We start from the raw sequence: 11,618 nt of genomic DNA, 5'->3' as shown, positions 1-11,618 counted from the left end.
ACACAGAGACCCACGTACCATCTGGGGACACAGAGACCCACACACCATCTGGGGACACAGAGACCCACGTACCATCTGGGGACACAGAGACCCACGCACCATCTGGGGACAGAGAGACCCACACACCATCTGGGGACACAGAGACCCACGTACCATCTGGGGACACAGAGACCCACACACCATCTGGGGACAGAGAGACCCACACACCATCTGGGGACACAGCGACCCACACACCATCTGGGGACACAGCGACCCACACACCATCTGGGGACACAGCGACCCACACACCATCTGGGGACACACAGACCCACACACCATCTGGGGACACAGAGACCCATGTGCCATCTGGGGACACAGAGACCCGCGTGCCACCTATGGGTCTATTATTTGAAGAAATGTCAAACACTAAAGAGAACAAAGACAACACAACCGGAAAAGCTATCTATGTGGAACAGAATGAAAGGACGTGTGCTCTGGTTACACGGATGGCATGCTCTGGAACACTTGATACAGAGGCACACTCTGGGCTCAGCTGAGAAAGAGCTTGCTGTCCCCAGTCTCCAGGGCCGAGTCACTGCGCTGGTCCGTTTCTGGGGGCCCCTCCCCCAGCACCAAGAAGTGAACCGCAAACATACCTCGTCAGATGCTGACCGCAGACACTGCACAGCAGCCTGTTTCTTCATCTCTTCCAGAGTGAGGTCTGCACCCTTTTTCTTACTCCTTCCCCATTTCTTGTAAGCTCCTTTTTCCCAGCCCAGGAAGATGTCATTCTCCTACAAGGGGATTGGACAAGGCTGAGTGACGACGACAAACCATTAGTTCCAAACGCCTGTCCCAAGTACAAGGGGATTGGACAAGGCTGAGTGACGACGACAAACCATCAGTTCCAAACGCCTGTCCCACGCGCTGACACCCTCTCCCCGCCGAGCATACTCCTTTACCTGTGGCAAGTGCACTCGGGGGGAGAGCCACGTGGCGCCCAGCACTTCCCACCTCTCCAGTTCCATCTGGTACCATGAGTACTGGGATCACTGTCAGTGCAAACGTCACCAGTTAGAGTCCAGTGTCAATTCTGCATTATATACAATGCAACGTCCTCCCTCATCCACTCAAGGTCGGTAAAGAGTGCCTAGGTGACTCTCAGGGCACAGCGTCTGACCATCAAAACACTGAGCCCCTCTCATCTCTATCACGTAGTCTAACAGACAACAGTTGGACAGAAATAAACCAATCGCCATCAGCATCGTAAGTTGACTTTTCCCGATGACACATGCCCATAATGAAGATCTGAAGAACAGGCGTACAGCAGGAGCGGGGTGGGGTGGGGCGCGGGCTTCGCCACACCACACCACCTGATGGAAATTAGTAGTGTGGTCAGCACTGCTCAATCTTCTCCGAAGACTTTGCAAAGCACAGCTGGGTCCATGGCATTGATTCCGCTTGATGTCTGCTGTCCTTACGGTGCTGCTAACATCAGCTCCACTGCTGGAGAGAACCCATCCCACGGCCTGCATCCCACCCGTGGACGGGACAGCCGGGTAGACAGAGATGGGAGGCTGTATACCTCACAATCGTGAGGGTTTGCTCCACCGTACCTTTATCAGCACATGCAAGAGTCCTCATGCCGCCCTCGTTAACACCCTGAGACGTGCACGTGAGGTACATGTGTAGAAACGAGGTGTGGCCCTCACCGACGCTGAGATGTGCACGTGAGGTACACGTGTATGGATGTGGCATGGCCCTCACTGATGCTGAGATGTGCATACGAGGTACACGTGTAGAAACGAGGCATGGCCCTCACCAACACCCTGAGACGTGTACATGACGTACACATGTACAGACGGGGTGTGGCCCTCACCAATGCCCAGACATGCATGTAGGGTACACGTGTATGAATGGGGTACGGCCCTCACCGACGCCCTGAGACATGCACGTGAGGTACACGTGTACAGATGGGGCGCAGCCCTCACCAACGCCATGAGACGTGCACGTAAGGTACATGTGTACGAATGGGGCACAGTCCTCACTGACTCCCTGAGACGTGCATGTGAGGTACACATGTATGGATGGGGTGTGGCCCTCACCAATGCCGAGACGTGCATACGAGGTACACGTGTAGAAACAAGGCATGGCCCTCACCAACACCCTGAGACGTGCACAGGACATACACGTGTACAGACGGGGTGTGGCCCTCACCGATGCCAAGACATGCATGTAGGGTACACGTGTATGAATGGGGTACGGCCCTCACCGACGCCCTGAGACATGCACGTGAGGTACACCTGTATGGACGGGGTGCGGCCCTCACCAACGCCATGAGATGTGCACGTAAGGTACATGTGTATGAATGGGGCACAGTCCTCACTGACTCCCTGAGACGTGCATGTGAGGTACACATGTATGGATGGGGCGTGGCCCTCACCAATGCCGAGACGTGCATACGAGGTACACGTGTAGAAATGAGGCATGGCCCTCACCAACACCCTGAGATGTGTACATGACGTACACGTGTACAGACGGGGTGTGGCCCTCACTGATGCCAAGACATGCATGTAGGGTACACATGTATGAATGGGGTACGGCCCTCAGTGATGCCCTGAGACATGCACGTGAGATGTGTACGGACGGGGCGCGGCCCTCACCAACTCCATGAGACATGCACGTAAGGTACATGTGTACGAATGGGGCACAGTCCTCACTGACTCCCTGAGATGTGCACGTGAGGTACACGTGTACGGATGGGGCGCAGCCCTCCCTGACGCCCTGAGACATGCACATGATATGCACTGGGACACAAGTGGAGAGATGCCAGCCTGGCTCAAGGCAGTGGTGCTAGTTAGAAAGTAACGAGATTGGTTGAGAAGCCAGACCACCCAACTCCACAACCCGATATTGACTTACAGTAAGGGGTGAAAGCATAAATCCATTGTCCAAGGGGGAGACAGGAGGCTGCAGGTCAACGACACTCAGGATCAAGGTCCAGGTGCTATCAAAGCCAACTGGTATCATTTCTTTCACCTATGACCGCCGTGGTACTTCCAGCCCATCTACTCCATGCCCATCAGCCCCAGAAAGGCCTGTCCTTTTGGGAATCAATGTGGCCACTGGCACATACACGTATTTCTCCAGCGGCAAGGATGCTTCTAGGCGGACACTCCTGGCTTTCTTCTTGGAGCTCTGAAATGCTGGTTTGAAAAATGTTGACCTAAATGGGTTCATGTAACCCAACAGTAAGAGTGACAGTGAGGACATGCTGTGTGAATGATTCAACACACCTCCCAGCCTCATTCTGCCTCCTAACAAAATGGGCAACTCACTGTAAACTGGGACCGTAACAGTGGGCACAGAGGCCAGGATTTACAACACATCCCAAATGGAGGACAGCCACACAATACTGAGAATCACAGTCCAGGCAAATTGACACCCTTCTGGAGACACAATTTGTGAATAGTTGGGGTTGTGTGTCAGCTTGGCTGGACCATGGTTCTGAGTGGTTTAAGAAATTGTGATATGGTTATTCCCATGATGAGATCTGATATATATGCTCCGACTAGCCAATCTTGAAAGGAGCTTCCCTAGGGGTGTGGCCTGCTTCCCATTCATGGACGTCCTGGGAAAATGAGAGAAACTTCTGTGGATCTGGGTCCTGTTGTGCTGCCTACCACTGTCCGTGAGTGAACAATCCACTGTTCAGCCTGGAGATCTTGGATTCATCATTCATTGGAGTCAACAGCCAGTATACTGCCTGCCAGCTCTGAGCTCGTCAGCCCCTGCAGCTGTGTGAGCTGGGAAAAGCCTCTAGCTTGACGTTTGATCCAGGAACTTAGACTTGCCAGCCTCTATAACTGTGAGCCATTTTCCTAAGATAAATTTCTCTCTCTATATATAAGCTTGACCAGTTTTGCTTCTCTAGAGAACCCAGCCTAACACATAATTCAATCCATAACATTCCACCCTTAGGCCCATCTAATCATTGTGTGGAAGTCAGAAAGATTGGATGGAAGGGTACTATCCCCTGTACCACAGAGTACTAGGGTAAGGGGTCCTTGAGGTAAATGGTACAGAGGTAAAGCAGGGTCAGGAACAGCAGAGCATTGGCGTTAACGGAGCGTCAGAGATGAAGGAGCATTCACCGTGATGCAGCATTCGTGTAACGCCGCATTCGAGGAAAGGGAGCGCAAGAGGCACAGGAGCCCCAGCGGGAAAGGCCCACCAATGGGCGGGGAGTGCCAGGGGGAGAGGCGCACCCGAGGTCACGGATCATGAGAGGCAAAGGGCACCGGAAGCAGAGAAGACTCCAGAGCAGCCGCAGCGGCCCACCGCCAGGGAACCGTCAGAAACCCACGCTGGGTGCAGAGGAGGGCGTGGGACGAGGGACGCACGGCTGATGCCAGAGAGGAAGCAAGGAACACCAGAGAGACGTCTGCTGTGCTTCACTGACTGTGCAAAGACATTCAACTGCATGGACTGAACAAGCTGTGGATGACACTGAGACGGGTGGGAATTCCAGACACTTCACTGTGCTCACAAGGAACCTGCACAGAGACCAGGAGGCTGTCGTCCAAACAGAACAAGGGGACACTGCATGGTTTAAAATCAGGAAGGGAGTATGTCAGGGTTGTATTCTTTCACCATACTTATTCAATCTGTAGGCTGAGCAAATAATCCAAGAAGCTGGACTTCATGGAAGAGCGTGGCATCAAGATTGGAGAAAAACTCATTAACAACCAGAGATACACAGACGACACAACTTTGCTTGCTGAAAGTGAGGATGACTTGAAGCATTGACTGATGAAGAATGGTATGGATTACACCTCACCATAAAACAAAAATCCTCACAACTGGATCAAAAAGTAACATTATGATACACGGGAAAATGCCTGAAGTTGTCTGGGATTTCATCTTACTTGGATCCACAATCAATGCCTATAGAAACAGCAATCAAGAAATCAAACAATATATTGCATTGGGCAAATCTGTGGCAAGAGGCCTGCTTACAGTGTTTAAGAGCAAAGATGTCTTTTTGAAGACTAAGGTGCGCCTGACCCAAGCCACGGTATTCTTCAATAATTTCATATGCTGGACACGTGAGAGCTGGGCAGTGAGTAAGGAAGGGCCAAGAAGAGCTGATGTCTTTGAACTGTGGTACTGGCAAAGAATACTGAACGTACCATGGACTGCCAGAAGAATAAACAGATCTGTCTTGAGGAAGGTACAGCCAGAATACTCCTCAGAAGTGAAAATGGCCAGACTTCATCTGTCATACTCTGATCATGTCAGAAGGGACTAGTCCCTGGAGCAAGGTACCACACTAGGTGGAGTGGAGGGGCAGTGAAAAAGAGAAGACCCTCAATGAGATGGACTGACATGGGACGCAGTGATGGACTCAATGTAACAGGGATTGTGAGGCTGGTGCAGGACTGGGCGGTGTTTTCTTCAGTTGTACACAGGGTCACTATGAGTTGAAACCCACTCGACAGCACCAAACCACCACAACAGAGGTTACAGGGGCAGCAGCAGCAATGAAGCATCACAGGTGAAGAAGCATTAGAGGGAAAGGGATGGAGAAGTTGTGATGGCGAGGTGGTGTGCCAACTGGCCTGGACCATGATTCTGAGTGGCTGACGCAGTTCCCGGTTAGTGTGCTGCTGCAGCTGATGTATATGCTCTGAGCAGCCAGTTAGCTGAAAGGGAGCGTCCTTCGAGGCGTGGCCTGTTTCCTATACACATACACACATGGACACCGTGGAAAATCTGGGACTGTTGGACCTGGATCCTGTTGTGCTGTCTGCTGATCCTGGCTTCATCAGCCCCTGGTGCTGAGTGAGTCAGGAGAAGCCCCCAGCTTGACACAGGGCTCATGAACTTGGGACTTGCCAGCCTTTGTAACGGTCCCGTGAGCCAGCTATCCGCCATTTTGCCTGCGAATTGGGGTCGTCAGTCCCTGCAGCCGCGCGAGATGGGAAGAGCCTCTAGCTTGATGTTTGATCCAGGAACTTGGGACTTGCTGGCCTCTTCAACTGTGTGAGCCATTTTCCCGAGATAAATTTCTCTGTCTCTCTCTGTATTTATATATAACATCACACACACGCATACACACCCACGTGTTAATTTTGCTTCTCTAGAGAACCAAGCCTAAGAAGAACTACAGCAGGAATGGAGTGTCAGCAGGAACAGAGCACTAGCAGGAATGGAGCGTCAGCAGGAACGGCATGTCAGCAAGAACAGAGAGTCAGCGGGCACGTAGCACTACAGGTAATGCACCATTAGTGGGAAAGGAGCGTCAGTGACAAAGACGTACTCATGGTACACGAGTGAGAAGATGAGACAACAGTCAATGCGTAGCCTTGGATCGGATCACAGATCAACGGCGATGAAGGGCACTGGCCCCACAGACAGACACACAGATGGACTGCACGTAAGTGCCACTGATGCACTGTGGTCAGGTCCTGACTTGGTCCTATTGTGGTCACTCAAGAGAAGGCCACTGGTTGGTTTAGAGTCAACAAGGCTGATGCAACTTCACCCTAAATGGTTCAGAGGAACAAGAGCAGAAGGGTGGGGCAGGAGGGAGGGCAAATGGTGAGGGAGCTAAAGCAAAGGGGACAAGGCTGGTGACTGGTGGCTCCAGGGAAGGGTCCCTGACAGTTCTCTGGGGGCACCCATGCTGTCTGCCTGAGGTCTGAAATTGCTCACACAGGAACGACAATGCTCTGAAGCATGGACATGTGGTTTCTGCCACAAGGACCGCGTCTGCTGGGAAGGAACAGACCCCGGGACGCCTCAGGACGGGCTGGGTGCAGAGAAGACAACGCGTTTTCCATAGGAACGAAGAATCAGAGGAGGTGGACTGGCCCTGGAGGGAAGCTCTTCAAATTACATCAAAACACAACACCAAGAGCACTCCTGGTTACACGGGAGGCTGCTGTCAGAGTATAGTAACCATGGCAAAAATGACAGCATGTGTGCACATACCACCACTGTGACAGCAGGAATACCCGCTTGCTGGCAGGCTGTGACACTGAGAGCCCGGCGCACTACCCAACCCTGAGCCCCACCTGTGCTCCCACAGCCTTGCTTCCCACCTACCAGGCCTGGATGCAGGCCCACAGGCCTGGACAGAGCTGCTTCTGATTACAAGAGCTCCCTGTGTATCTGCTTTAACTAAGTCTAGGGAGAGTGATTTGCTGGGCACTGTGGGAAAGGCTAGTGCCCAAAGCCACAGTTTATGAGCCACGTTCACCTAGCGCAGACCAACGCCAGGGCTACAGGTGAGATAAAGGGGAGGCCCAGCCCCAGCTTCGCACTGATGGTCTCAATGGTCTGAGGTCACCTCCAGAGCACGCCTGCCAGAATGACCAGCAAGAGTCCTCCATCACAGACCCTAAGTGGGCCTCTCCTCTCCTCACTCCTAGGGAGGGAGAGCAGCCCTCAGCTCTACCCCTAACTATCGCCCTAGCCCATTCCTTCCAGGTCTCCAAGTCCACATTCTCAGAACTCAATATGCTCCCCGGCCCCATCCCTGTCACAGGCTACAGCCAGCCTCACAATCCTTACTATACCTGAGCCACTGTGTCAATCCATTTTGTTGAGTGCCTTCCCTCTTTTCACTGACACTCCACTTTACCAAGCATGAAATCCTTATCCAAGGAATGGTCCCTTCTGACAACAGGACCAAAGGAGGTCAGACGAAGTCTGGCCATGCTCGCTTCCAAGGGGCATTCCAGCTGCCCTTCCTTCAGGACAGATCTGTTAGTTCTTTGGGCAGTCCATGGTATGTTCAGCATTCTTCGCCAACACCACAACTCAAAAGCATCAACTCTTCTTCAGTCTTCCTTATTCATTGTCCAGCTCTCATATGCATATGACACAATTGAAAATATCATGGCTTGGGTTAGGCATATCTTAGTCTTCAAGGAGACATCTTTGCTCTTCAGCACTTGAAAGAGGTCTTTTGCAGGAGATTTGCCAATGCAATATTTCTTGACTGCTGCTTCCATTGATGGTGACTGTGGAGCTAAATAATATGAAATCTTTGACAACCTCAGTCTTCTGTCCATTTATTATGATGCTGCTTATTGGTCCAGTTGTGAGGACATTTATTTTCTTTATGTTGAGGTGTAGTCCATACTGTAGACTATAATCTTTAATCTTCATCAGTAAGTGCTTCAAGTCATTTTCACTTTCAGCAAGCAAGGCTGTGTCATCTGCATATCGCTGGTGGTTAATGAGTCTTCCTCCAATCCCGATGCCATGTCCTTCTTTATACTGTCCATCTTCTCGGACTGTTTACTCAGCATAGAGATTGAGTAAATATGATGAAAGGATGCAACCCTGATGCACTCCCTTCCTGATTTTAAACTAAGCAGTATCCCCTTGTCTGTTTGAATGACCGCCTTCTGGTCTTATATACAGGTTCCTCATGAGCACAATTAAGTGTTTTGGAATTCCCATTCTTCTCAATGTTATCCATAATTTCTTATGATCCACACAGTCGAATGGCTTTCCCTAGTCAATAAAACACAAGTAAGCATCTTTGTGGTATTCTTTCCTTTCAGCCATGATCCATCTGATATCAGCAGTGATAACCCTCGTTCCACGCCCTCTTCTGAATCCAGCTTGCATTTCTGGAGGCTCTCTGTCAATACACTGCTGCAACCATTTTTGAATTATCTTCAGCAAGATTTTACTTGAGTGTGATATTAATGATATTGTTTGATAATTTCCACATTCTGTGGGATCACCTTTCTCTGGAATGGGTACAAATAATGGATCTCTTCCAGGCAGTTGGCCAGGTACCTGTCTTCCGGATTTCTTGGCATAGACCATGAAGTACTTCTAGCACAGCATCGATTTGTTTCCTTCACTGCAACTTCAAGTTCTTCCTTCAATACCATCAGTTCTTGATTGTATACCACCTCTTGAAATTTTGGAAGTCACTGCAGGCCAGGAAATCAGGTACTGTGTTGCACTTGGCAAATCTGCTGCAGAAGACCTCCTTGAAGTGTTAAGAAGCAAAGATGTCACTTTGAAGACTAAGGTGCGTCTAACCAAAACTGATAAAATGCAGGTAAACACCTTTCTGGTATTCATCAGCAATGACATCCTTTGTTCCACATCCTCTAAATATCTTCAGCTAAATTTTACTTGTTTTCACTTGATATTAATGATATTGTTCAATAATTTTCACATTTTGTTGAATCACCTTTCTTTGGAATGGGCACAGATATCAATCTCTTCCACTCGGTTGGCCAGGTAGCTGTCTTTCAAATTTCTTGGCATAGATGAATAAGTGCCTCCACCACGGCATCCACTTGTTGAATCATCTCAATGGGTTTTCTGTCAATTCCTGCAGGCTTGTGTTTCACCAATTCCTCCAATGCAGCTTGGACTTCCTCCTTCAATATCATGTCCTTGATTACATGGTACCTCCTGAAATGGTTGAATGCTGACCAATTCTTTTTGGTAAAGTGACTGTGTATTCCTTCCATCTTCTTTTGATGCTTCCTGTATTATTCAATATTTTGCCCATTATTGTTGTTGTTGTTATGTACCGTCAAGTCAGACCCGACTCATAGTGACCCCTCTTTAGGTTTCCGAGGCAGTATCACTACAGAAGTAGATTGCCCCATCTTCCTTCCGAGAGCGGCTGGTGGGTTTGAACCACCAGCCTTCTGGTTAGCAGTCAGATGCCTTAGGCACTATGCTACCAGAGCTCCCATTTTGCCCATAGAATACTTCAATATTGCAACTCAAGGCTTGAAGTTTTTCTTTAGGTTTTTCAGCTTGAGAAATGCCAACCACATTCTTCCCTTTTGGTTTTCTAACTCCAGGTTTTTGCTCATTTCATTATAATACTTTGTTTTCTTGAGCTGCCCATTGAAATCTTCTGTTCAGCTCTTTTATTTCATCATTTCTTCCTTTTGCTTTAGCTATTTCCTTTCAAGAGAAAGTTTCAGAGTCTCTTCTGATGTCCATTTCATCTTTCTTCCTTTCTAATTTTTTAATGACCAATTGCTTTCTTCATGTATGATAGTCCTGATGTCATCCCACAAATCAGTCACTGGGGTTCAATGAGTCAATTCTGGTCTTCAGATGGTCTGTAAACTCAGGTGGCATATAATCAAAGTCATATTTTGGCTCTTGTGGACTCCTTTTAATTTTCTTCAGCTTCAATTTGAGCTTGCATATAAGCAATTGATAGTCTGTTCCATAGTCAGCTCCTGCCCTTGTTTTGACTGATAATATTGAGCTTCTCCATTGCCTCTCTGCACAAATGTAGTCAATCTGATTCCTGTATATTCTACCTGGCAAGATCCACATGTACAGCCACCATTCATGTTGCTGGAAAAACACATGTGCAGTGAGTAAGTTGTTCCTGCTAATTTTTTTCATGTGATTTCTGGTGTCATTTCTATCATCAAGGCCGTATTTTCCAATTACCAGTGATTCTTCTCTGTTTCCTACTTTTGCATTCCAACCAGAAGCAATTATCAATATACCTTGATTGCATGTTTAGTCATTTTCAAACTAAAGAAGCTGGTAAAAAATCTCCCATTTCTTCATTTTTGCTTTCAGTCATTGGTGCATAAATTTGAGTAACAGTTGAATTATCTGGTCTTCCATGTAGGTATATGGGTATTATTCTATCACTGACAGCACTATACTTCAGGATAGATCTTGAAATATTCTTTTTGATGATGACTCCAACACCATTCCTCTTCAATTTGTAATTCCTGCCATAGTGGATCATATGACTGTCTGATTCAAAATGGCCAATGCCAGTCCATTTCAGCTCACTAATGCCTAGGATATTGATTTTTATGCATTCCACTTCATTTTTGACACCTTCCAATTTCCTAGATTCATACATTGTACATTCCATGTTCCGATTACTAATGAATGTTTGCACCTGTTTTTTTCCCATTTTGAGTCGAACTGCATCAGCAAATCAATGTCCTGAAAGCTTTACTCCATCCACGTCATTAAGGTCAACTCTACTTTCAGGAGGCAGCTCTTCCCCAGTCATATTTTGAGTGCCTTCCAACCTGACAAGCTCATCTTCTGGCACTATATCAGACAATGTTTCAGGCCCATTTGTAAAGTTTTCCAGTAATATATTAGATAGTACAAGATGGAGTGACAGTGCAAGAACAGGTCCAGGTATAGCAAAGACTGTGAGGCTTGCAAAGGACCAAGCAGTGTCTCATTCAGTTGTACACAGGGTCACTATGAGTCAGAGCCAACTCAGTGGCATCTAACAACAACCACAATCAGACAGTGTTTGACTGCTATTCATAAGGTTTTCAGTGGCCAATTCTTTCAGAAGTGAATGGCTCTGTCCTATTCCCAGTCTGTTTTCATGAGGAAGCTCACTGAAACCTGCCCACCATGGGTGGCCCACCATGAAAGACAAACTGAAGGACACGTAGTGGATACAATTACGCAGCCATAAAGAAGAATGAAGTCCTTCTGCCACCACATGGATGTAGCTTGAAAGCATTAAGCTGAGTGACAGAAGCCAGATAGAACAGGACAAGTTCTGTAGGATCTTACCTCAATGAGACATGCAGATGAGGCAAATACAGACAGGAAATGGAGTACTGGGGTCTCCGGCG

The 11,618-nt window shown here is 48.5% G+C and overlaps 1 protein-coding gene across 1 annotated transcript in view; it reads right to left on the bottom strand.

Moving 5' to 3' along the window:
* Positions 1-11,618, bottom strand: part of KIAA0232 (KIAA0232 ortholog) — a 48,844-nt gene that overhangs the window by 26,011 nt on the left and 11,215 nt on the right. The window contains 1 exon segment of the mRNA XM_007956301.2: positions 636-773. Within this exon segment, the coding sequence (XP_007954492.2) occupies positions 636-773 (138 nt within the window).

This window comes from Orycteropus afer, unplaced genomic scaffold (genome assembly GCF_000298275.1).
Source record: "Orycteropus afer afer isolate SDZICR_OR568_19922 unplaced genomic scaffold, OryAfe1.0 scaffold00605, whole genome shotgun sequence".
NCBI classification, from domain to species: domain Eukaryota; kingdom Metazoa; phylum Chordata; class Mammalia; order Tubulidentata; family Orycteropodidae; genus Orycteropus; species Orycteropus afer.
Note: the sequence above shows the minus strand (reverse complement) of the source record. Positions and strands in the feature narration are given on the sequence as shown.